Source organism: Mauremys mutica, chromosome 12, assembly GCF_020497125.1.
Source record: "Mauremys mutica isolate MM-2020 ecotype Southern chromosome 12, ASM2049712v1, whole genome shotgun sequence".
NCBI classification, from domain to species: Eukaryota; Metazoa; Chordata; order Testudines; family Geoemydidae; genus Mauremys; species Mauremys mutica.
Genome location: NC_059083.1, coordinates 82359438 through 82385732, shown reverse-complemented (window position 1 = coordinate 82385732; position 26295 = coordinate 82359438). Strand labels below are relative to the sequence as shown.

At 62.9% G+C, this 26295-nt stretch overlaps 1 protein-coding gene across 2 annotated transcripts; it reads right to left on the bottom strand.

Annotated features, from left to right (window-relative positions):
- Nucleotides 1-608: 608 nt before the first annotated feature.
- On the bottom strand, nt 609-25256 carry GCGR (glucagon receptor). 2 transcript variants are annotated; one of them, XM_044983358.1, is made up of 14 exons: nt 25107-25256; nt 10577-10742; nt 10260-10356; nt 9440-9547; nt 8777-8898; nt 8447-8553; nt 8088-8241; nt 7840-7999; nt 6330-6390; nt 4856-4925; nt 2265-2353; nt 1851-1989; nt 1658-1699; nt 609-1465 (listed from the first exon to the last, which is right to left on the bottom strand). In XM_044983358.1, exons 2-14 carry the CDS (start codon nt 10628-10630, stop codon nt 1190-1192), a joined length of 1479 nt encoding a protein of 492 aa, XP_044839293.1. In that variant the 5' UTR covers nt 10631-10742; nt 25107-25256; the 3' UTR covers nt 609-1189. The 2 variants fall into 2 exon arrangements, with proteins under 2 accessions (XP_044839293.1, XP_044839294.1); XM_044983359.1 differs by lacking the exon at nt 25107-25256 and adding an exon at nt 12870-13206.
- Between the last annotated feature and the right edge of the window lie 1039 nt (nt 25257-26295).

Sequence of the window (26295 nt, the reverse complement as noted above, 5' to 3'; positions counted from 1 at the left end):
TCCCTGGCCCAGTGCACAGGGAAAGCCCCACACGGTGCACACAGCACCCAGCGTAACTGCGTGTGGCCAGGCAAGCCAGCCAGCATGTGCCAGTGTGGGGAGACGCAGCCCTCCCAGGGGCTGGAAAGGGCTCCCGGAGCAGGGGTGGCATTTACTTTCTCTGCCCTGTGCCAGGGGCAGGAGGGGAGGCTCAGGTCAGGCTGGATGGGGCTGCTAGGCAAGTGCAGGGAGGAGGAGGAGGATGTGTGGGAGTGAGACTAGCCTGCAGCTGGGCCTGGGTGCCACAGAAGGGAGCGGCGCTGACCCCAGCTTGGCAGCCTGACATGCCAGGCCTAGGATGGGGCAGGCTCTGCAGTCTGGCCCAGCTCGCTGGCTTTGGCAGGAGTTGCTGCTCAGGGAAACCCTCTTGCCCAGCAGAGACCCTCTGGCCCACCTTTGTGCATGCGCCCCCTCTCCCCTGTGTTTGTGCAGCTCCCCTCCTTTGAGCAAGTGCCCCCTCCTCCCTGACATTCACCTCCCTGGGCCAGCATTCGTGCTGCCCAGCTGTGCCGGCCTTGCCCCTCCCCCCGGCCCCTTCAGCTCCCAGTCAGGACACTTCAGACCCTCGCTGCCATGAGACACACCCCAGGGTTTATTGGTGCCCACGTCCTCCGGAGTGATGTGCCGCGCCACGCACAGACAGACGCAGACAGAGCCCGCCCCGCCGCCCCGTGGACCCCATGCCTATTTACATAGCTACTGCAGAGATAAATTAACCTCGGGCAGCAGGAGCAAGCGCAGGAAGCAGCTGTACACACGGCCCAGCAGGCAGACACCCTGCCCCCATGCTCCAGCGGGCACTGTTCCCAGGCTCCCTACACCCTGCCAGGCTGGCACAGGGTGCTATGCCCTCCATGTGGACTTGTGCTGGGGTGCAGGCCTTGTGCACAGACACCATCACGTGCCCACCTGGCACGTGCCGCCAAAGGATGGAGAGGGGCAGCAGGACACGCTCCAGTCTCAGCATGCCTGTCGTCAGGCCCTGACACCCTGGTGTACACCCCGCTCCCCGGACAGCCCCAGGAAGGGCTGAAAGGCACTGCCTCTTGCAAGCCCGCTGCCTGAGCCCTGGGCTCCCTCTCCCTGCCCAGCAGAGCCTGCCCGTGACGGGCGTGGGCCTGGCGCCCTGGCTGTGTGGCGGGGGGTGGGCTCAGAAGTTGCTGGCGGCTGTTTCGGGGAACTCGTAGCACTGGTGCCTCTCGCTGGTGCTGCAGCCCGTCTTCTCGAGGTAGTGGGTGCTGGTGTGCGCCGTGGGCTGACTCCGCCCCAGCCCAGTGATGCAGCTGCCCACCAGCCTGTGCTTCTCACAAGTACTGCTGCCCCCGTTGCGGGCATTGGGGGTCTGGCTGTACGTGGGCTTGTACTCCTCCTCCAGGTCCTTGCCCAGCTTCCAGCGCTGCCACTTCTTCAGCAGCTCCGACTGCACCTGCAAACAGCCCCAGACGGGGTGAGCATGGCCCAGGGCCTGCGACAGCCAGCTTTCCGCTTCCCCCAGAGCAAGACAGGCCAGGCCAAGCCCAGAGCCCCTGCTGGGGCCCAGATGGCACAGGGCAGCAGAGTCCTCCCCACCGGGCCTGCGGGGTCCCGGGCAGACGCAGTCATGGGTGCTCGCACTCACCTCCTTGTTGACAAAGCAGTACAGAATGGCCACCAGCATCCCCTAGGCAGCAAGAAGAGAGGGCATGAGAGGGCATGGCCCAGGCCACTTGATCCCCCCCCCCGCAGGGTCATGGGAGGGGAGGCCACAGAGCACAGAGGCTGGGCCAGAGGGTGCTTGAGGGCGCCCCGTTCAGGTGCCAGGCCCAGCTCACCTGGAAGGAGCTCAGGAAGAGGTCGAAGAAGAGCTTGACGTAGCGCAGGGTACCCTGGGCGTGCTCATCCGTGACGAAGGCAAACACCACCTCGTGGATGCCCAGCAGCGGGATCAGCGTCAGCGTGGACTTCGCCAGCCTGCCAGGGAGCCTGACCAATCAGAGCCAGCCATTCCCCACCCATTTCGCCTCCCCCTTCAGATGTTACAGGTGTGGGGCCCCATGGTTAGACGGGCACCACAGGCCCAGCGCCGGGTTCCATGGGCACACAGAGCCCTCTGGCACAACAGGGCAGTGGGCACACGCACAGAGAGCAGGAGCCTGTGGGGCAGTAGCCTCCCCAAGGTGTGAGCGGGAGAGCTGGGCCGAGGGCCGGGTGAGGCCCAGGGGAGCTGGCCAGCCCCCGGTACGCACCGGAATTTGTAATCTGTGTAGCGCATCTGGTGGGCACGGAGCTTGGAGACCAGGATCTGGATGATGCGGATGAAAATGAAGAAGTTGATCTGAAAGGGAGAAATAGGGTGAGCGGCAGATGGGGATGGGGGCCAGGGACTGGAGCGTCCCCACTCCAGCAAGGGAGTCCTTGTGGGGCTGGTGACCCTAGCCTCATGAAGTATCACTGGGAAGAGGTGACCGTGCCCAGCCCTGTCCCAGATGCACCCTGGGGAGTCTAGTCAGCCCCTGGCAGCCAGTGCAGGACAAAAGGGACCCTGTCTGCGGTTGGGGCGCTGTCTGGGCAGGGTAGGGCAGCCATGCAGGGGAACCCAGTGTCACCAACTCTCACAATATTTGGTGTTTTTCTGAAAGCCCCAGCTCCTGGAGTCATGTGATTCAGGGAGACTCGCTCTCATTGAAAAGACATGACTCATCTGGACACGGTTGCTGTGGACCAAAGTGGGAAAATGCACCCTGACTGCAGCCCAACAGCTCCATGAGCAGGAGGCCAAAGAAGCTGAATATGAAGTTGTGATCTGTGAGCAGCTGGGGCGTGCAGGAGAGGGAATGGGTGTGTGCCGGGCAGGAGGATGGTGTGCCTGGGTTGGATGGAGGGGAGAATCTCACAGGAGGGGGCCTGCGGTGTGGAGAGGGGAGGGGACCGGTGGTGCGGAGAGAGGAGGGGGCCGGTGGTGCAGAGAGGGGAGGGGACCGGTGGTGCAGAGAGGGGAGGGGGCCCATGGTGCGGAGAGGGGAGGGGGCCGGTGGTGCAGAGAGGGGAGGGGACCGGTGGTGCAGAGAGGGGAGGGGGTCTGCGCGGTGGAGAGGGGAAAGGCCCGGGGTGAGGAGAGGGGAGGGGGCCTGCGGTGCAGAGAGGGGAGGGGACCGGTGGTGCGGAGAGGGGAGGGGGCCCATGGTGCGGAGAGGGGAGGGGGCCGGTGGTGCGGAGAGGGGAGGGGGCCTGCGGTGCGGAGAGGGGAGGGGACCGGTGGTGCGGAGAGGGGAGGGGGCCGGTGGTGCAGAGAGGGGAGGGGACCGGTGGTGCGGAGAGGGGAGGGGGCCTGCGGGGCGGAGAGGGGAGGGTACCGGTGGTGCGGAGAGGGGAGGGGACCGATGGTGCGGAGAGGGGAGGGGGCCTGCGGTGCGGAGAGGGGAGGGGACCGGTGGTGCGGAGAGGGGAGGGGACCGGTGGTGCGGAGAGGGGAGGGGACCGGTGGTGCGGAGAGGGGAGGGAGCCGGTGGTGCGGAGAGGGGAGGGGGCCTGCGGTGCGGAGAGGGGAGGGGGCCGGTGGTGCGGAGAGGGGAGGGGACCGGTGGTGCGGAGAGGGGAGGGGGCCTGCGGTGCGGAGAGGGGAGGGGACCGGTGGTGCGGAGAGGGGAGGGGGCCGGTGGTGCGGAGAGGGGAGGGGACCGGTGGTGCGGAGAGAGGGGAGGGGGCCTGCAGGGCGGAGAGGGGAGGGGACCGGTGGTGCGGAGAGGGGAGGGGGCCTGCGGTGCGGAGAGGGGAGGGGGCCTGCGGTGCAGAGAGGGGAGGGGACCGGTGGTGCAGAGAGGGGAGGGGACCGGTGGTGCGGAGAGGGGAGGGGGCCCATGGTGCGGAGAGGGGAGAGGGCCTGCGGGGCAGAGAGGGGAAAGGCCCGGGGTGAGGAGAGGGGAGGGGACTGGTGGTGCAGAGAGGGGAGGGGGCCTGCGGTGCGGAGAGGGGAGGGGACCGGTGGTGCGGAGAGGGGAGGGGGCCTGCGGTGTGGAGAGGGGAGGGGACCGGTGGTGCGGAGAGGGGAGGGGACCGGTGGTGCGGAGAGGGGAGGGGGCCCATGGTGCGGAGAGGGGAGGGGACCGGTGGTGCGGAGAGGGGAGGGGACCAGTGGTGCGGAGAGGGGAGGGGGCCGGTGGTGCGGAGAGGGGAGGGGACCGGTGGTGCGGAGAGGGGAGGGGGCCCATGGTGCGGAGAGGGGAGGGGACCGGTGGTGCAGAGAGGGGAGGGGGCCTGCGGGGCGGAGAGGGGAGGGGGCCTGCAGGGCGGAGAGGGGAAAGGCCCGGGGTGAGGAGCGGGGAGGGGGCCGGTGGTGCAGAGAGGGGAGGGGACCGGTGGTGCGGAGAGGGGAGGGGGCCGGTGGTGCAGAGAGGGGAGGGGACCGGTGGTGCGGAGAGGGGAAAGGCCCGGGGTGCGGAGAGGGGAGGGGGCCCATGGTGCGGAGAGGGGAGGGGGCAGGTGGTGCAGAGAGGGGAGGGGGCCTGCGGTGCGGAGAGGGGAGGGGGCCTGCGGTGCGGAGAGGGGAAAGGCCCGGGGTGCGGAGAGGGGAGGGGGCCCATGGTGCGGAGAGGGGAGGGGGCCGGTGGTGCAGAGAGGGGAGGGGGCCGGTGGTGCAGAGAGGGGAGGGGGCCTGCGGGGCGGAGAGGGGAAAGGCCCAGGGTGGGGAGAGGGGAGGGGGCCCATGGTGCGGAGAGGGGAGGGGGCCGGTGGTGCGGAGAGGGGAGGGGGCCTGCGGGGCGGAGAGGGGAGGGGGCCTGTGGTGCGGAGAGGGGAAAGGCCCAGGGTGGGGAGAGGGGAGGGGTGGGCTGGGACTTACCAGGATGGCCAGGAACACAGGGAAGCGGGGGATCCACCAGAAGCCCATGTTGTTGTTGGTGCTCCAGCACCTGGGAGGCGAGAGTGAGGCGGGTGATGGGGTAGGTGGCACTTTTGTATCAATGTGCCATGTGCCCCGTCAGGAAGATCAGCCCAGCCCTAGCTCAAGGTGGTACAAGGTTCCTGGCAGGGATTTCCAGGTAACACAAGGGCCAAGGAGGTGTGAACCAGGCCAGGACTCCCCCACAGGCACAGACTTGGCCCTGCCCGGACGCGTGCCCCTTGCCCACACAGGCACAGACGCCACCCCCATGAGCGCACAGACTGTACACAGCCTCTGCCGGGCAAGCAGACAACTACAGATGCAGGTGCCCCAATGAACCCCCGTGCACAGCACTAGACAGACGGGTCAGACCCAGGCCCATCCACCCTGTGCCCGTATCCAGCAGAGGCTGGCAGCAGCTGATTCAGAGGGAGGTGTTCGAATCCTGCAGGAAAGGCTGGGGGCTGATCTGCCCCCACATTCAGGCTCAGCGCAGTCTCTAGCCAGAGACCGGCGGGAGCCCTGCCACAGCCCGTGCTGCCATCCGCTTGGCCTCTCAGGATAGTTGTGTGACCCACGGAGTGACGCTTACACAGCTCCTGGGCTGAGCAGCACCTCGGCCACCTGCCACTGCTCCCCCGTACCTCACAAACAGCCTGTGCACATCCACACCTTCCACATGAAGCCTGCGCACACCCACACCTCACACACGCAGCCTGCACACACCCACACCTCACACACACAGTCTTTACACACCCACACCCCACACCTTGCACGCGCAGCCTGCACACACCCACACCTTGCATGCACAGCCTGTGCACCCTCACACCTCACACATGCAGCGTGCGCACTCTCACATCTCGCACACGCAGCCTGCACACACCCACACCTCACATGTGCAGCCTGCGCACACTCACACCTTGCACGTGCAGCCTGCGCACACCCACACCTCGCACGCACAGCCTGCGCACACCCACACCTCACACGTGCAGCCTGTGCACACCAACACCTCGCACATGCAGCCTGCGCACACCCACACCTTGCACACATGGCCTGTCCACGCCCACACCTTGCATGCACAGCCCGCCCATGTCTCCCACACACAGCCGCCTCATGCCCACACCTCGCAAGTGCAGTTGGTACATGCCCACACCTCAGACAGACACATCTCACACATCCACACCTTGCACTCACACTTCATGTGCCCCCACATCTTGCATATACACTTTGCATGTCCACACCTCACACATGCAGCCTGTGCATGCCCACATTTTGTACTTTCACACTGTGTGCCCACACCTGGCACATCACACCCACACCTCACATATGCACTGCATGTGCCCACACCTTGCACACCCATACACTTTGCATGCCCACACCTCACTCACATAGCTCACACTCCCACACTTTGCACACGCGTGGCTCTACTTACTGAATGTTTTCATATAAAAATTTCACAACCACCCAGGGGATGAGGAACAGGACAGGGGCCCCTGGGGACAAAGAAGAGACAGAAGCAGGTGAGACACATAGTGGGGCAGCTCCTCCAGGGGCCATAGGCTGAGACAGGGGCACCAGGTGCATGTCCTGGAGTGGAAAGCAGTCACTGCGCCCAACATGCCAACCTCACCCTAGCATGGTCTTTGCACCTCTGGGCAGGCGCTGTGCCGTGGCTGATGCCCATCCCCCCGTGCCCAGGTGCTGTGCCGTGGCTGGTGTCCATCCCCCGTGCCCAGGTGCTGTGCCGTGGCTGGTGTCCATCCCCCGTGCCCAGGCTCTGAGTGCCGTGGTTGGTGCCCGACCCCCCCGTGCCCAGGCACTGTGCCGTGGCTGGTGCCCATTCCCCGTGCCCAGGCGCTGTGCTGTGGCTGGTATTCGTCCCCCGTGCCCAGGCTCTGTGTGCAGTGGCTGGTGCCCTTCCCTCCGTGCCCAGCCTGTGTGCCGCAGCTGGTGCCCGACCCCTGTGCCCAGGCGCTGTGCTGTGGCTGGTGTCCGTTCCCCGTGCCCAGGCTCTGTGTGCCATGGCTGGTGCCCGTCCCCCCGTGCCCAGCCTGTGTGCCGTGGCTTGTGCCCGATCCCCTGTGCCCAGGCGCTGTGCTGTGGCTGGTGTCCGTTCCCCGTGCCCAGGCTCTGTGTGCCATGGCTGGTGCCCGTCCCCCCGTGCCCAGCCTGTGTGCCGTGGCTTGTGCCCGATCCCCTGTGCCCAGGCGCTGTGCTGTGGCTGGTGTCTATTCCCTGTGCCCAGGCTCTGTGTGCCATGGCTGGTGCCCGTCCCCCCGTGCCCAGCCTGTGTGCCGTGGCTGGTGCCTAACTCCCCGTGCCCAGCCTGTGTGCTGTGGCTGGTGCCCATCCCCCGTGCCCAGGCGCTGTGCCGTGGCTGGTGCCCATCCCCCCATGGCCAGGTGCTGTGTGCCGTGGCTAGTGCCCATCCTCCCATGCCCAGGCGCTGTGCCGTGGCTGGTGCCCATCCCCTCATGGCCAGGTGCTGTGTGCCGTGGCTAGTGCCCATCCTCCCATGCCCAGGCGCTGTGCCGTAGCTGGTGCCCATCCCCCCATGCCCAGGCGCTGTGTGCCGTGGCTGGTGCCCATCCCCCCGTGCCCAGGTGCTGTGTGCCGTGGCTGGTGCCCATCCCCCCCCGTGCCCAGGTGCTGTGTGCTGTGGCTGGTGCCCATCCCCCCGTGCCCAGGCGCTGTGTGCCGTGGCTGGTGCCCATCCCCCCGTGCCCAGGTGCTGTGTGCCGTGGCTGGTGGCCATCCCCCCCGTGCCCAGGCGCTGTGTGCCGTGGCTGGTGCCCATCCCCCCCGTGCCCAGGTGCTGTGTGCCGTGGCTGGTGCCCGTCCCCCATGCCCAGGCGCTGTGTGCCGTGGCTGGTGCCCATCCCCCCCGTGCCCAGGCGCTGTGTGCCGCAGCTGGTGCCCGACCCCTGTGCCCAGGCGCTCACCCCAGCCGATGCACAGGTAGAGGGTGAAGTAGCTCCGCTCGGAGAAGACAGCGAGCACCAGCAGGTTGTGGAGGTAGATTCCCTCCACCAGCAGCCAGCAGTAGTTGGCCACGATGCCGTACTGCATGAAGACGGTGGCTGCTCGACAGCCGGCAGCGGCCTGGGGGAGGGGTGGGAGTCAGTGCGGGGGCTCAGTAAGGCACTGGCCCCACAGAGCTCCTAGCACGGCAAAGGGCCAGGGGGCTCACCTCATCGCTGAGCCAGATGCCCACGTTGTAGTCGTCAATCTTCTCGTTGTAGCGGGTCTTGAGCAGGGCGTCGATCACCAGCACCGAGACCCCCTTCAGGACGAAGGAGGCGAAGAGGTTCATGTGGATGTAATTCCGCATGCAGTGCAGTTTGCTGCAGAAAGCAGGAGCCCCAGTCAGTGTCCAGCAAGGACCGTGCCCAGCCTGTGCCCACCACTGCCCACCCTGGGTCCTACAGCCCCAGCTACCCCAGCCGTGGCCTCATCTCCCAAGCCCCCCCAACCCCCGGCTCCCTCTTCTGGTTGCCTCTCATCCCCTCCCTCCCTGTCTCTCCACCGCAGTTCTCCCCCCAGCCCTACCTGAAGCCCAGCAGGATGGCCAGGGCGAGGAGCAGGGTGCCCAGGGACACTGAGTATCCCACCGTGTACATGATCTTAAAGCTGCCGTAGGTTTTGGCAAATTTATCCTAGAAAGAGAGGGAGAGAGCTGCTGAGCAGGGCTGGGCAGGGACATCTGTCCGTGGGCTGGAGCGACAGAGCCCAGGTACGGGAACGGCCCGTATGCCGTGGGAGGCAAAGGTGCTGGGCCATCCCAAACTCCCAGCTGCTTTGGGGCTAAGCTGAGACTCGCTCACGGCGCTCCATGGGGGCTGCAAGGCTCAGCCCGGCCCCAGTCCAGCCCCCACTGACCTGGGCTTCGAGGTCTTCTGCGTCCATCTCACACTCTGTGCTGTCCCGCCAGGGCTTCCCATTGGGGCGCTTCACCCACTCCCCATCCGGCCCACACTTCTTGAAGACGTATCTGTGCTTCACTGCAGGGAGGAGACGGGACATGGCGAACCGGCTGGTTAGACACCTCCGTGCTCTCCACACCGGGCCCCTGTGCTCTCCCTGCCAGTCCCCCCAGTCTGCCCATGCCAGCCCCCCATGCACGCCCCTCCCTCCTCAGACCTGCTGGAGCCCCTGCACTCCTCACTGGCCCTGCTGGCTAGTCCTCCACGCCCCACACTTCTTGGTCCCATCCCTGCCATGTCCATCCTTGCTGCCAGTGATAGGGTCCTGAATGGCCGACAGCGCCCAGAGCCAATGAACCCTGCCCTGCCCCATTAGCCAGCTGGAGCAGCCGAGGGACAGGCAGTGAGTATCCCGGCTCCCCACCCCACAGTCCATCCCCTGCCTCCCCAGCCAGCACAGGGCTCTCCTCAGCACCCCCTCCCACAGCTCCTGGCACTGCAAGCCGCAGGAGCTCCCCGGAGCCCAGGGAGAGCAGATGGCAGCGGCTGCTCATGTGCAGTGTGCACCCAGCAGGACAGGGCAGCGCGGCCGGGCCAGGGGCCAGCCCCAGGCAGTTACCTTTCCTGTGCCAGGGCAGGAACCAGGGGCAGGAGACGTTGACTGTGGTGTTGGGCAGCGTGTCGGGCCAGCAGGAGAACTTGTCAAAGGTTCGGTTACAGACCAGCTCTGCAGGGAGAAGAGAGGCCCTAAGTAGGGATGAGGGGTCACAGCGCCTCTGCCAGCCCCCTTCCATCCAGCCCCACCCATAATGGGCCCCCCCCTGGCTGAGAGGCCATTGGCGGAGTTGGGGGGAGAGCAGGTAGAATCAATAGTTTTCTATAGTTACAAAACTAACCCTGAATGCCACTCCGTGCGCCCATGGAATTGCGTCCTTGACCCCTGTGTGCCCCCAGAACTGCCCCCTCGGTCCCCCGTGTGCCCCCAGAACTGCCCTCTTACCCCCCGTGTACCCCTGGAACTGCCCCCCTCACCCTCCTGTGTACCCTTGGAACTGCCCCCTCGACCCCTGTGTGCCCCTGGAACTGCCCCCCTCACACTCCCGTGTGCCCCTGGAACTGCCCCCCCACCCCCCCGTGTGCCCCTGGCATTGCTCCCCATGCGCCCCCCCCCCCGCGCATGCTGCTTGTCTCCAGGCCATGTGAGCTCCTGAGGGCTGTGCCACGCCAGGGCCTGATACCACCACTGCAGCCCCTTTGAAGGGGCAGGAAGCTCAGGGTCCCATTCTCCTCTGCCATCCTCTCCCCTGCCCAGGCCCCAGCACACCCTGTCCCCTGTCTCTGCACTCCCAGGCTCACCCCGCTGTATCGGCTGCCCCTTAGCGGGGGAGGGGAGGCATGCGGGGCTCACACTCACCTGGGGCTGGGCACGCGGCTCTCACCTGTGGGTGGGGGCTGCAGGCTCATGTTCTGGTGACACTCCTCGCTGTAGGCCTTCCAGCTCTCAAAGAGGAAATCCGTGATCTGGGCTGAATGTCCCTGGACAGGGTACACGGAGGGCCCCCGTCAGCGACCAGCCAGCAGCACCCCCACAGGGCCAGAGAAGAGTGGGCAGGGCCCCAGAGACCAGGGATTCCCTTGCCGTTCCTCAGCCTGAGCCGCTCCACCTCCGCCCAGCAAGGAGCTGGGCATGACAGAGCCATCCCCGGGCACGGCAGGCCCAGCCCCACGGGAGAAGCCGGGCTGGCCTAGCCCTTACCTGGCAGTAGAAGACCAGCGCCAGCAGGAGGCTGAGCAGGCGCGGCTGGGACATCCCTCTGTAGGGCTGCAAAACTGCATCGGGAATGGCCTGAAGCAACCTGCTGCCTACAGAACGGCCTAGGCCTGGCTGCGCCCCCTGCTCCTGGCCCGGCTCACAGGAAACCCTGCATGAGACAAAGGCAGAGAGTGCTTGGGGCGCTCTGCAGATGGGGACGGGGCAGTGCTGCCGGGGGCCCAGCCTGCATGCTGTGGGGCAGGTAGGGCGAAGTGCAGTGCTGTCTCGGTGGGTGGCCACTGGCTGAGTCTAGGACCCCGGGGGCTGCACACTGGGCCCAGCCACGTGCTGGCAGGACCCGATGCAGGAGGCACAGCTGCTGCTGAGACCCTCACTGAGCTCGCTGAAATCCCACCCTGGTCGCGGGAGCAAAGGTGCTCAGCCCTGGCAGGGTCAGGCCTGTGCGAGGGACCTGAGCCAGTCGCTGTAGTGGTGCAGACACCAGGCCCTGTAATGGGAGCCCGTGGGGAGAGCTAGTAGCCATTGGTAGGGTTGCCAAGTGTCCCAGGCAGCTCTGGTCAGCACTGACCAGGTCGTTAAAAGTCCAGTTGGCAGCACACCGGGGCTAAGGCAGGCTCCCTGCCTGCCGTGACTCCTTGTGGCTCCCGGAAGCATCAGTATGTCCCCTCTCCAGCTCCTAGGCATAGGGACAGCCAGGGAGCTCTGCATGCTGCCCCCACTGCAAGCACCGGCTGCACAGCTCCCATTGGCTGGGAACCATGCCCAATGGGAGCTGTGGGGGCGGTGCCTGTGGACGGGACAGCCTGGCTGCACTTCCGCATAGGAGCCAGAGCGGGGACATGCCGCTGTTTCTGGGAGCTGCCTGAGGTAAGTGCCGCCCGTAGCCTGCACCCCTGACCTCCTCCCGTGCCCCAACTCCCTACCCCAGCCCTGATCCCCCTCACACCCCAACCCCCTGCCCCAGCCCAGAGCCTACTCCTGAAGCCCAAACCACTCATCCCCAAGCCCACCCCAGAGCCTGCACCCCCAGCCAGAACCCTCACACCCCCTGAGCCCCAACCATCTGCCCCAGCCCTGATCCCCCTCCCACCCTCCGAACCCCTCAGTCCCAGCCGGGAGTGCCCTCCTACACCCCAAACCCTCATCCCCAGCCCCACCCCAGAGCACACACTCCCCACAGCCCTGGCTGGCCCCACTGCGAGGGATGCTGGGAAAGCCAGCCACCCACTGGCCAGGCCCACTGTGCACCTGGTCACTTCTCGGGGCATGTAGGGCTGGCCTGAGTGGCTTCCCTCCCTCAGGGATCAGCTCCAACACTTGTCCTGTTCACGATGGCTGGGGGAGCAGGATGTCCTGGTGAGGCTCTGCAATACATCTCCTTGTTAATGCAGAGCCTGCTTCCCCCTCCTGGCATGTCCATGTTGATGGGCGACATGACTCCCCTCTCAGCAAGGGCACAGCTCCCCCCCGCTTTGCCCTAGGGGCTCAAAATCACCATGGCTACTCCTGGAGTCCCAGATCACAAACCTTCCTCGCCCAGGATCCGGGCCTCCCTCGCCTGCAGGCTGCGCTCTGCGCCATGCTCCCAGGCTAGGTGACCCCACAGCACCATCTGTGCCTGCCTAGCTCCCAACTGCTGCTGGATCCAGAGTTTCAGGCCAGAAGGGACAATTGGATCATCTAGTCTGACCTCCCGTATTTCACAGGCCATTACATCTCCCCCAGCTCCCCCTGTACTGAGCCCGATAACTTGTGTTTGGCTAAAGCACCTTAAGTCATAGAAATGTCAGGCTGGAAGGGACCTCAAGAGCCCATCAAGTCCAGACCCCTGCGCTGAGGCAGGACCAAGCAAACCTAGACCAACCCTGACAGGGCATTTCTGGGGCTCTTTTCTGCACCCCCTCCAAGCTTTCAATGGCCTTTTTAAAAAGCAGACCCCAGGTCTGGATGCAGTATCTTAGATGGGTTTTACTGAGGCTGCACCCCTTCCCTGCTCCTACTCCCCTCTTTATGCACCCCAGGAGCTCAGACTCAATTGCAGTTCACAGCGACCCCAGAACGCTTTCCAGAGTCCAGCCCCACCGTCCGTAGGCAGGGACGTCAAGCCTCGTTCCCAGAGCTCGGCCCTTGCCTTTGGGTGTATTTTGTCTGACTAGGCCCAGCCTACGCAGTGATCCAGAGCGCTCTGTATAACTGCCCTGGCCTCATGGCTCTTTACCAGCCCACCAACCTGCATGTCAGCCGCAAATTCTATCAGCAGCCAGTTGGCATTTACCTCTGGCTCAACGGTGCCAACTCTGGAGAGCGCTGGGTCTAGCGCTGAGCCCGGCAGAACCCGGCCGGCAGTCTGACCAGCTCCATCCCAGGGCGGATGAGCATGGCCCAGGCACTGGGCAGCGGGGTCATGCTGGCCCAGCAGGCGGCTGCGCAGCCAGCGACCTCTGTGCTTGAAGCTTCATCCGGGTGCCCAGGCACCAAGTCTGGGCCTGTCCATGCTTCAGGAGCTCGGCCTGCAGCTCTCCACTTTCTCTGGCGGGGAGTCACCCCCTCACCCTGTCCTCTTCTAGGCAAAGAAGTGAGCAAGGAGCACCCGCAGCACCACTGCTCCCCCTTGTTTACAGATGCCAGCGGAACAGGGAGCTGCTACCTCCCCGCAGCCGTTAATGATTAACAGCTGCGATCCCCTGGCTCAGGGTGAACCAGGCAGACAGTGACTCCTCCCTGCACCATCCCAGGCCCAGCTCCTACACCCAGAGCTTTGCCATGCTCCCACGTGCTGCAGGGCACAGGCTGCCTCCTGCCAAGCCCACAATAGCCCTGCCTCAGACACAAAGCCCAATTCATGAGGCGTTAATTCCCTCTATCCTGCCCTAAGCTGGTTAAAGGGTTCCTGAGCGGGATTTCTGCTCTGCTGACAAATGGGCCATTCTCGCTGCACCCCCGTAGCACGGCCCAGGCCCCGAACAGCCCTTAGCACAGCAGGGCGCGGCCTGGCATCGCTAGGGCTCTGGGCATTCCGGCTGTCCCCAGCAACGGGGCAGGAGCTCTCTGCAGCCAGCACTCGCCCGCCCACTCATGCCCTGGAGAGCCCCTCACACAACCCCAAGCGTGGGGGCCTGGTGGATGCCCTGGGCCACAGCAGACAAGGGGCTCGCTGCCCGTCAGAGGCTGCTGTGTGCCCAGTAGCTGGCGCTGGGCTGCTCCTTCCAGGCTGGGAGTGGGTTCTGCCTCCTTTGGCTTCAGAGCGCTGGCCACACGCTTTGGAGCAGCCCTGGGGCAGACAGGGAGATCATCTGTAAGTTGTGTTACTAGCCATGCTCTGCCTCCTGCCCATCACAGAAACACGGGCACCCTGCAGTCCTCCCCCCCTTCCCCCCCCCCCGGCGCCTGAGGCCATGCTGCCTGCCAGTGTCTGCGAGCTGGGGCGCCTCCCTGCAGTGACGATGGCTGGCCTGGCTACTCCAGCCAAGGGCAGAGCCCCGTTCTCAGAGCCCTCTGCCCGCCAGCCTCCCTTCTCACTCAGACGTTCCCCGCCCGCGTGGGGAGGGAGCTCTGTGCCACCCAGGCACAGGGACTCTCCCAGGACTCTCCCCTCTGCCACTCACCTATTTTTATCCCTGGGAAAATCGCCTGTCCTCTCCCCAGACCCTGGGAGCTGGGGCGGAAGCAGCTGCTGTTTGGGAGCCTGAGAAGTACATGAATCAGGGCTGGGAGCACCAGACGCTGCCTGGGGCTGGGCTGGACACACAGGCTCTCTCCATATTTAGAGGGCTCCAGGACAGGGGAACCGTCCATGTTTCCCACAGCACAGGCCTCTGGCTCACCTGCTGCAAGGGACTAGAGATGGAGCCACCCCTGGGCATCCAGTCTGCTGCCCTCCCTGCCCTGGCCAGTCCAGACTCTGCAGGGAGTTCCCCAGGCCTCTGCCTTGCCCCGGTTTAAGTCCAAAGTAGTGGACCCCCAGCCCTTCCCTGGGGAGGCTGCCCCACACATGGGCCAGCTCACTGCCAACCCCTAGGATGTTCTCCCCATTTATCCTGGCTGTTGCCCCATGGGCCCTCCACCAGTGAGGCTCAAGCTCCTTGTGTGGGCTGCAGCTCCACAGGGAGAAGGTCGCCTGCCCCACTTCCCCTCCTGTTCCCCATTCTCTGTCGCCCAGCCGCCATCGTGCGGTGTCTCCCGCTAGGGCGGCATGTCCTGGCCTGTGAGGCTGGTCCTGCCCTGAGGCACCTGCCTGAGGAGCTGCCGTCACCCACAAGGGCGGCACAGGAGCCGCGCAGGCACCTTGCCCAGACATGAGCCCCCCTCACACACTGTCAGGCTGTGCCACAGCCCCCGAGCCCACTCCTAACCAAGCTGACCAGATTTCACTGCCCCCCTGCCTGCGCTGCGCTGCGCTGCCCTTCCCTTCCACCGGCTCCCAGCCCCCTTGTTTGGGCCCGTTCTCTTGCATTGTGGCACCTCCGCAAGGCACCGGTTGCTGCCCATCCCCATCCCCAGGGACCCTCCTCATTCTGGCTCCTTGGACTCGCGCAAAGGGTTTTCAGCCTCCTGGCTGCAGAAAGGCAGAGCAGGCTCCCAGCACCCCACACCCCTCCGTCGGGCCCATCTCTCTCTGGCGATGGCCACACTATGAGCTGGGCCTGCGATTCCCTGTCCGCGCACACCCTCAGCGCCAGGGGAAATAGCCGCGCAGCCCCGGCTGAGCTGTGCCGAGCGCAAACCGTCCTGAAAGTAGCTCTGTATGCAGCATGGCTCAGCCTGCGGCCTGTGCCCTAATCCTGGGGCTGCCCCTCAGCACATTCGCTGGCTGGAACGGCACCTCAGCTTCTCAGTCCCATCCAGGCAGCTATGGGGCAGCCCAGTGTGAACACAACTTCTAACGCCTGGTGGGGTGAGCGGTGCCCTCGCTCCCCAGAGTCCCAGCGGAACTGAGACCAGGGTCATGGGGGAGCCTCCATGTTCCCCTGGGTTTAGCACGTGGCCTCCTTTCCATTGGAGCAGCGAGCCCAACGGGAGAGCACAGCTGTGCCACAGGCCGGAGAAGGCTGCACGAGGCTGCAGATAACAAGTTTCTCCATTGGCCATGAGCAGGGCTGGGCCCAGGGATCCAACTCACTCCCAACCAGCCCCCAGAGGGCAGAGTGAAAACTCCTCTGTCTCCTGGAGCCAGCCCCGTGCTCAGCCAGTCCTGGCCCTGCCACCCACCCCTGCCAGGGCTCAGAGCACACCCCCTGCTTTGGCAAGTCTCATTGTCTCTCCCTTTGCTGAGGAGGGCTCTGGCGCTGCATGAGTCTGTGAGAAGGTGGAACAGGTACAGAGAAGGGCTACTAGGATGATCCGAGGAATGGAAAACCTGTCTTATGAAAGGAGACTCAAAGAGCTTGGCTTGTTTAGCCTAACCTAACCAAAAGAAGGTTGAGGGGGGCTATGATTGCTCTCTATAAATAGATCGGAGGGATAAATACCAGGGAGGGAGAGGAATTATTCAAGCACAGTACCAATGTGGACACAAGAAGAAATGGATATAAACTGGCCATCAGGAAGTTTAGACTTGAAATTAGATGAAGGGTTCTAACCATCAGAAGAGTGAAGTTCTGGAACAGCCTTCCAAGGGGAGTAGTGGGGGCAAAAGACATATCTGGCTTCAAGACTGAGCTTGATAAATTTATGGAGTGGATGGTATGATGGGATAGCCTAATTTTGGCAATTAATTCGTCTTTGACTACTAGCGGTAAATATGCCCAATGGCTTGTGATGGGATGTTAGATGGGGCGGGATCTGAGTTACTACAGATAATTCTTTCCTGTGTGTCTGGCTGGTGAGTCTTGCCCACATGCTCAAGGTTTAGCTGATCGCCATATTTGGGGTCGGGAAGGAATTTTCCTCCAGGGCAGATTGGCAGAAGCCCTAGGAGGGGTTTTTCGCCTTCCTCTGTAGCATGGGGCATGGGTCACTTGCTGGATGATTCTCTGCACCTTGAAGCCTTTAAACCACGGTTTGAGGACTTCAATAGCTCAGACGTAGGTTAGGGGTTTGTTATAGGAGTGGGTGAGTGAGATTCTGTGGCCTGCGTTGTGCAGGACGTCAGACTAGATGATCATAATGGTCCTTTCTGACCTTTGAGTGTATGAGAAGGAGATTTCCACAGGGACTCTGCCAGGGAGCTGACACATCAGCCCCAAACCACTCCATCAGCCTGTCAGTCCCTGCTGGGTCCCACCGGCGGGTTCACTCGCAGTGAGGCCCAGAGGAGCTCCCTGCCCCAGCAGCGCCGGCTCTGGGGAAGAGGTGCCTATGATGCTCTGGAGACCCCCGGCGGGTTGGCCAGTGGTGGGGAGGTTTTGGGGAGGGGGCTCAAGCTCAGAGCCTGGGTGCAGCACAGTGGGGGTGGGGCATGCATGGCCCCCAGTTCCCGTGGCCTGGGGGCCACACTCTCTCTGGGTTGCTGGGACTGCAGCATGGAGAGGGGCTGGGCTGCCCACTCCTGTGCCCTGTGCACTGGCAGCCTCCGGCCTCTCCCTGCTGCAGACGTGCAGCCATGCTCCCCAGTGAGCCTGGCCATGCGCCGACTGCATGGCCAGGACATGGAGCGGCTGCCGCTCTCTCGGGGAGGAGAAGTAGAAAGCTGTGTACACAGATGCACCAGCCTCCGCCGAGACCCTGGCTGCCTCTGCCTCCACACCCCCCAGCGGGCACGTCACTCTGCCCCCCCAGCAGCACATGGGGCTCCAGCAAGGAGGAGCCCCCCCAGCCAGCTCTCCTCACCCCCCTCTTCCAACACGAGGGATACTGGGGCCACCAGCCCAGCAAACCCAGCACTGGGCAGCTACAGGATGGGCAGGCCCAGGTGTTCCCAGCCTCCGTCTCCGAGGCTGTGGGGGATCCTCTGTCAGTCCTTGGGGAACGGACTCATGTAAAGCTGGGTACGGGGCCTCCACTGCCACTGCTGGATGGGTCAGGGGCCTCCCACAGGCTCCCTGCTAGCTAAGGGTCTGGGCTGGGAATGGCGTCTGCCCTGTGCCATGCAGCACTGTGGGTGGAGCCCCTACTCTGGTGTGGTGCAATCCCTCACACCCCCTTGCCTCTGCAAGGGCCAAGGAGGGGCCGGGGCAGCGGCTGGGTGTCCATTCTGCTGAGTCACCTTGGCCCAGGGGCACCTCCGGCGCTGCCCAGGCAGCGTGCTCTGCCAGGGACGGCTGCCCAGTGGCCAGAGCTCTCCTGCCGCCTTGGCCTCCACTGCTGAGTTGGGTTGAAGGGCTTTGAACCAGAGTAAGGGAATCTGCCGCCATGACTCCTGGAAGTGCAGCAAGCAGGGGTGACACTGGGCCGGCAGCAAGTCAGGCTCCTAGTGGGGGTGAGCCAGTCAGACAGTGTGAACTGCCTTGCAGCAGCAGGGCTGGGGAGGGGCTTGAGCACTAACGACCCATCAGACATAATCAGGCTCCTGGGGCTGAGGCTGCTCAAAGAAAGAAAAGCCCCAGGGAGAAGGGATGAAGGAATCTGACCCCTCTGCTTGTCCCCATGCTCCAGCCTACAATTCCTCCCTCTGTCTACGGCTCCCCCAGTCCGACATGAAGCACTGAAGGGGCACCGGAGCCGGCAGCGTCTCTGGGCAGCAACAGGCCCACACCGCTGAGCCCAGCCCCTGCTGTGGGGGATACAGGCCCAGGGACCCAGCGCAGGCTCCATACATTGAGGGACAGCGACAGCCAGCCAAGAGGCATCGGCCGTGAGGGAAGAGAAAGAGCCAGCTTGGGGAAAGCTCTGCAGAGCACTTTGCTGGACTTGCTCTCGCTCTGGTAGCGCTCAGAGGCCCCGGGGGGGCCCGCAATCGGAAAGGACAAACAACCCGCAAAGGGCAGGCGAACAGTTACAATGCCCTGGATGCACAGACGTCAGCAATCCAGGCAGCAGCGGGCGGGGGGCGGGGGGACCTGAGCAGCGCCCCATGAGTGGCCTGGGAGGGATTGGGGTGGGGGTGGGGATTAGCCCACTGTCTCATCAATACCATCAGGTTGGTGGCATTTGGGAGCAGGGGCGGCTCTAGCAATTTGGCCGCCCCAAGCAGTCATGCCTGCGGGAGGTGCACCGGAGCCGCGGGACCAGCGGACCTCCCGCACGCATGACTGTGGAGGGTTCGCTGGTCCCGCGGCTCCAGTGGACCTCCAGCAGCTGCGGAGGGTTCGCTGGTCTGCGGCTCTGGTGGAGCATCCGCAGTCATGCCTGCGGCAGGTCCACCCGAGCCGCGGGACCAGCGATCCGTCTGCAGTCATGCCTGCGGGAGGTCCGCTGGTCCCGCGGCTCCGGTGGACCTCCCGCAGGCATGACTGCGGAAGGTCCGCCGGAGCCGGCTGCCGCCCTGCCGGCAAAATGCTGCCCCAAGCGCGCGCTTGGCGCGCTGGGGTCTGGAGCCGGCCCTGTTTGGGAGGGAATTGGAGTGCTTGGATCTGCCGCCCAGCTCCCGCTCATTCGCTGGGAGGTGTGTCTGCCCTGGCTAAGGACACTGGCTGGGGAGCCTGCCGTGCCTTTGCGGGGCTCTGGGCCAGTCCGACAGCCTGGGGGAGCAATGGAGACATGGGGTGGGACATTCATTCCACTTCCCAAAGCTAAGAGCTGGCAGCCAATCGCAACAGCACCAGCTCCACTCAGCGCCCAGGCTGCAGAGGGAGGCTGGGTGTCCATTCTGCTGAGACACCTTGGCCCAGGGGCACCTCCGGCGCTGCCCAGGCAGCGTGCTCTGCCAGGGACGGCTGCCCAGCGGCCAGAGCTCTCCTGCCGCCTTGGCCTCCACTGCTGAGTTGGGTTGAAGGGCTTTGAACCAGAGTAAGGGAATCTGCCGCCATGATTCCTGGAAGTGCAGCAAGCAGGGGTGACACTGGGCCGGCAGCAAGTCAGGCTCCTAGTGGGGGTGAGCCAGTCAGACAGTGTGAACTGCCTTGCAGCAGCAGGGCTGGGGAGGGGCTTGAGCACTAACAACCCATCAGACATAATCAGGCTCCTGGGGCTGAGGCTGCTCAAAGAAAGAAAAGCCCCAGGGAGAAGGGATGAAGGAATCTGACCCCTCTGCTTGTCCCCATGCTCCAGCCTACAATTCCTCCCTCTGCCTACATGACATAATCTTTAATTAAAGATTAATCTTTACTTCCTGGAGACTCCAGGCCAATCCGGGAGGGTTGGCACCCCTAGGGCCCAGCAACGATTCACTGGGATGGACTGGAGACAGACTGTCTTGCTCACCAAGTTTCTGAGTCAGGAAATGAAAACCCATGCGACGCAGGGAACTAGGGGCGATACGGCAGAGCTCAGAGCAGGCAAGCGGCACAGCTGTGGTCGGCATGTCCCACCTGCCCCCAGAGCTCAGTACCTGGTGGGACGGCCTAGGAACAGCTCCCTGCTGTGAGGATGGGCTACCAGACCCTCAGATCCCATCTTGTCCATTTAGCTAACAAACGCGTTGGGTCTCACAGAGCTGGAAGACACTTCCTGGAGCATCACCAGGAGAACGAGCTGAGAACCCCATTGTGCTGAGGACTCGGCTGGTCAGTCACAGTGCAGCAGAAATGCCCATGGCCGCCCAGAGAGCGAGGGAATGAGACCACCAGAGCCAGATGCTGCTCACAGGCCCGCGGGAGCCCTTGCTGCGCAGGAATCGCGAGGGGAGACGCTTCCCCAGATACGATGGTTCCTTCCTGCATCACCCATGTGGATGTCAGAAGCAGACACAGCTGGGTGGATGCTGGCTATTGCACACAGCCATCGGTTACCGCCTGGTTCTCCGAACGCTGGGCCTTATAGTGAGATGGAGCCCAGTGTGCAGGCCTTCGCAGCCATGACAGGGGAGCTGAGAGTCTGAGTGCACAGAGCATCGGGGCAGAATGGGGCACAGGAACGGCCGGGAGGGGAGAGGCTGGTACGTGGCTTGTGGGACCAGGTATGTAGCAACAGCCCTGCTGGACTGGGCCGGATCTCCCCCAAGGCTCAGTGTGCAACCTGTCTGGGGGACAGGACTCGAGGGCTCCGTGTTCTCACCCTCCTGCTGCTGGCTGAAGTTTGCAGGTTACAGGTTTCTTGTTATGTATTTTTAATCCACGTTTTGTCTCTTCCCTGCTCAGTCTACTTTTCTCTCTCGAGGCAACGGAACCCAGAATACTGAATTCAGCAGGGCAGTGCCAGTTTCGGGGAGGAGATTGTGGGGAGGGCAGCACCAACGCGGCCATGGGGAGACTGCAGGCGCTCACATTTTCCTGCATACACACAGATGAAGCAGAAGGAATTGCGGGGGCTGCGCTGAACCTGGGTGAGAGCAGCAGAGCACATGCACAGGGCAGGACAGGGTCCAGGCTGGGCGCAAGCAGACACCCAACCCCCAGCACTGGCTACCGAACAGCAGGGCAGAAAGGAAACTACGTGAGGGCAATGATCTGTAAGCCAAAGCCCTGCCTGGGTCCCCCTCCTCCCCCAGAGCTTGGGCTCTGCACTGAAGAAGCCCCTCACTCAGGAAGTGACGTGTCAGGACCAGAGAGAGCAAAGGTGAGCTCTCTGCACGGGCTTCACAGATGCACATGCAGCTGCCTGGCCAACAAGGTCATGGACTCAAAGGACCTGGTTAAACAAAAGCTTTAAAAACACTCTGTTGACACAGCCTAGTTCAGAACAGAGTCACAAAGGGCACTCGCAGGGGTGCTGCTATGGGGCCCACAAGAACAGGGCTTGGGCCTCCACTCCAGGGTCAAGGGTGACCCCACCAGGTCAGATTCACCTGTAGGAATAATCCACGAGCTTTCACCCAGGTTCTAAAGTCTGCACGGTTCCCCCCACGCTGGTGTGAAAAGTAGAGTAACCACTGGCTATTTCCAGCCCTGTTTGAGAGCGTCGGATTGACACCAAGTTCTCCCAGGCTTGGCCCATCTACACTAGCGTTTCCCCAGCGTCCTAGGCAAGCTCAGGGCACGCCCTGACTAGTCATTCCCCTCACATGGGTGGGACCCTGCACGAACTGTTCCCGTTACATCGCGCATCACAAGCAAAGTCATTGGAAAAGCCCCTTCCCAGAGGCGCCTGGGGCCCGGGCTGCCAGGATTGCAGAGAGAAGCGTGCGCACCAGCCACTGCCCGGGGACATGCCAATGACACACAATCATTGTGGCCAGTCAAGAAAAGGAGGGACTCCGCCCTGGTGGAACCAGGTACCTGGGCAATAAGATGGCAGAGGGAGCCCAGCAGGGGAAAGCCATGGTCAAGCCCATGGTGAGGGACAGTTTCGGCTGCTCGGACACTGCTCAGGTCACAGCTGTAAAACCAAAGGGAAAAGATCTGACGTCACTGCAGGAAGCCGGCTGATCAACATGCAGCTGGGTCGAAATGGAGACCAAGAGAAGATGGATGGACAGTGCCGTGGCCTTTCTCTCGGCCCAGGGGGAGCTTGTGATACCAGCGATACCATGATCAGCTCTGGTGGGTGCATCTCCAACAGGGCAGATAACAGGGAGTGCAGAGAAAAGCCACACAACCTGGGGGGAGGGAGGTACTGGAGACATGGGCTAGTTCACATGGAAAGGAGAGGAAGAGAAGAGGGTTCTGGAGGGAGATGCTGCTATTTGCACCATCCCATAATACTAAAGCAAGGTGGCGCTTCACAGAGAGCCATCCTGCCACACAACCAACCTTTTATGATGCCCCACACAAATCAAAACAGCTCCATTCAACAAGGAAAAACTCCTTATTTGCCCCCGACCCGTTGTGCCATTCAGTGGGGCCCCCAAGAGCACAGAACCGGCTCTGGGAGCGGTCGCCAAGCAGGGAAACGGTTCCCTTTCTCCAGCTGGGAGAAATGCAGATGGAAACAAGCAGCACCGAGCCAAAGGCCAGGGAGAGCTTGCCAGTGCCTGCCATTTTAGCTGTCTCCTGCATGGCCTGTGACACAGGGCAAGGACGCGACCAGCTCCTGCCTGCCACAAAGCCGCCCGCACCAGCAGAGGCACTGGACCATGCTCCTTAACCTTTAAAGACACAGCATCAGACCCCAGGATGGGTTTTGTTTTTTTTACACAATGTATCATTAACCCGAGGCACTCACTGCTGCAGGGTACCGGTAAGCGAAAGAGCTCAGTGAGTTTCAAATCAGATTAGACAGTAGGATGACTAAATATTTGCAGTAACACCAGCCAGGATAAACAGCTCTGGATCGACATGGCCCAGAGTCTAAGCTGCCAACCAGTTGGGATCAGGAGGAAACCTCTCTCCCTCCCCCCCCCCCCCGTCCAGTTTGCCCCATGAGGTGCATTGTTAAACACTTTCCCTCTCAACTCACAGACATCAGGAAGGTGCTGGAGTCCCTCCCAGCCACCACAGGGGTCAACGCTGCATGTGACCTGCAGCATTTCTCTGGCATGCTGCACAGTCTGGTTTCACGAGGGCCACTTCCTCCCTCCCTCCCTCCCTCCCCACTAACAGGGACAGGCCATGGGCCAGAGGAACCATCTTTTGTTGTTCCATTCTGGCTGCCCCCATGGATCTGGGACCCACCAGATCTTGCTGGGATGTGTGTGGGGCGGGGGGGAGAGGGGCAGCAGAGTCAGGTGGGGCTCTGCTAGGAGCCATTTTCTGCTCCAGGCCGTGCCCCACCTCTTCCGGAGGCGCTAGATCTCCGGCACCTTTGTCCTGATTATTAACACCAGCAAAGTGTTGCAGCACTGCAGACCCCCCCGCATCTTGCCACGGAGGGACGTTCTGGCCACTGCTCTGAGCCACTTAGCCCAAGAGTTACAGGGAGAGCGAGAGGCTGGTGGAGTCGCTGCTCTTGGTGCCCTGGAGAAGCCTAGGGGAGGGGAGCCAGAGCTCTGAGCACAAACATTTCAGACGCTGCCTCTCTCCCAGTGGCTCCCTGGCCCTCCTGAGCTGTTTCCTGAGCCCGGCCAGCGGCCGGCCATTAGCAGTAATTAGACTCAAGTTTTGCTGCTGTTGGGTGACTTGCTGCTTGGAAATGATTCCAGAGTGAGGCAGGGGGTGTCGGGTGGGGACGAGGCACAAGTATGTGGGGTCACGGGTGGGGGCTGTCTGCAGGTGATGGCAATGCAGCCACTCAGCATTAAGGGGCGGGAAGATACAGCTGCTGGAGCACAGCAAGGTCCTGGGCCAAGGGGATGGTGCAGCCCTGAGCCAGGACTGGCATGATGGGGTACTACATACCCATGGATGTGCTAGACCAGGGCATCTGGGCGTTTGTCACAATGATCAGCAGTGAAACAGTTAACAAAGTTATCTTTTAATCCCTGTTATTAGGGTTCAGAGTTAACATCCCTGAGCTGAATGGCACCTGTCTCAGGGGCTAGTGCTGTTGCCCAGCCTAGGACATACATGTCCCAAGGGGGGAAAGGAATCCTGCCTCTCTGACCCAGACAGCCAGAGCTGGGGGCTTTCCTGCCACTCCTGCGCTGCTCCTTGGCCACTAACTAACCCAGGGGTGGACAACCTATGGCACGCGTGCTGCCTGATTTTCAGTGGCACTCACACTGCCCAGGGCCTGGCCACCGGTCCGGGGGGCTCTGCATTTTAATTTAATTTTAAATGACGCTTCTTAAACATTTTAAAAACCTTCTTTACCTTACATACAACAATAGTTTAGTTATGGATTATAGACTTAGAGAAAGAGACCTTCTACAAACGTTACAATGTGTGACTGGCACGGGAACCTTTAAATCAGAGTGAATAAATGAAGACTCGGCACAGCACTTCGGAAAGGTTGCCGACCCCTGAACTAACCTCTCCCTGTGCCCCCACCCCCAGCGGCCTGTGCTCCCCCCAGACTGCTACTGGTCTGGGTCGCCCCTGAGCAATTCGGGGTGACGTCTCTTGTTTGGCTCGGCCTCACCCCCCTCCCCGCCGAGACGGCGACAAGTTTTTAAAGGAAAACTGGGGCAGCGCGGCCTGAATACCGCGGTGACGGGCGCTAGAGCCCGGGCAGAGAGTCCCGGCATCTCCCCGGCCACAGCCAAAAGATGCCCCGGTCATAGCGGCGGAACCCTGGGCTGCCCCATCCTCTTCACCTGCCCCTAACCCTGGGAACAAATCACCCAGGGACAGGGAGCGCGACGCGCCCAGGAGCCCAGACCGGGACTAGTACGGGAAACAGGCACGGAGCAAAACACCCCTGGGAAAAGCCCCCCGCTGTGCGCCCCTGAGGAGAGCGCAGCGACCCCCCCGTGCGCCCTGGGGAGAGCGCAGCGACCCCCCCCCCCGGTGCGCCCCTGGGGAGAGCGCAGCGACACCCCCGTGCGCCCTGGGGAGAGCGCAGCGACCCCCCCCCGTGCGCCCCTGGGAAAAACCCAGCGACCCCCCCCGTGCGCCCCTGGGGAGAGCGCAGCGACCCCCCCCCCCCCCGTGCGCCCTGGGGAGAGCGCAGCGCAGGGTCTCCCGCCTGCTCTGCCCCCAACCCGTCCCGTCCCCTCCCGCTGCCCAGGGCCTGTCCCCTCTCCCCGGAGCAGATCCAGCCCGCCGGACCCGGGCGGTACCTCGTGGGGCGCGGCTCCAGGGTGCATCTTCCAGCAGAGGCTCCGGGTGCCCGGGCTGGAGCCCAGCTGCGATCCGCCTCGCTGGCTCTGCAGCTCCGCGGAAAACTTTTGCAGGAGCTGCGGCTCAGGGGGAGGGACCGGCTGGCGGGGGAGGGACCGGCGGGCCAGGGAGCCGCTCTCCCTCTCGCAGCCTCTGCTCCCCTCCCAGGCAGGAGCGGCCCCCAGGGGCAGCGGGAGATCCCGGGCGGGCCGAGCAGCAAAGCGCCCCAGGCCAGGCAGAGCACCGGGGGGCCCATGTCTCCTCGCAGCCACACCCCACCCCACACGTCCAGGGCAGGGGGGGAGCGCCAACCCCAGTCCCCCCCAAAGGCCCAAGGAGGCGCCCTGAGACCCTGGAGAAGAGGGCTGGGGGGGTTTAACCTACCCCCTGGCCCCGCCCTTGGTCCCCTTCACTCCCAGCCCCAGGTGTGCCAGCCCTAGAGCTGGGGGGTGGGGACCATCTTTGGGGAATGGGAGAATTCAGTGCTGCCCTGGTGAATAGCCAGGGGCCCTGTCCTAGTGTCAGCCCAGCCACATAAGAACATAAGAACATAAGAAAGGCCGTACCGGGTCAGACCAAAGGTCCATCTAGCCCAGTATCTGTCTACCGACAGTGGCCAATGCCAGGTGCCCCTGAGGGAGTGAACCTAACAGGGAATGATCAAGTGATCTCTCTCCTGCCATCCATCTCCATCCTCTGACGAACAGAGGCTAGGGACACCATTCCTTACCCATTCTGGCTAATAGCCATTTATGGACTTAGCCACCATGAATTTATCCAGTCCCCTTTTAAACATTGTTATAGTCCTAGCCTTCACAACCTCCTCAGGTAAGGAGTTCCACAAGTTGACTGTGCGCTGCGTGAAGAAGAACTTCCTTTTATTTGTTTTAAACCTGCTGCCTATTAATTTCATTTGGTGACCCCTAGTTCTTGTATTATGGGAATAAGTAAATAACTTTTCCTTATCCACTTTCTCAACATCACTCATGATTTTATATACCTCTATCATGTCCCCCTTAGTCTTCTCTTTTCCAAGCTGAAGAGTCCTAGCCTCTTTAATCTTTCCTCATATGGGACCCTCTCTAAACCCCTAATCATTTTAGTTGCTCTTTTCTGAACCTTTTCTAGTGCTAGAATATCTTTTTTGAG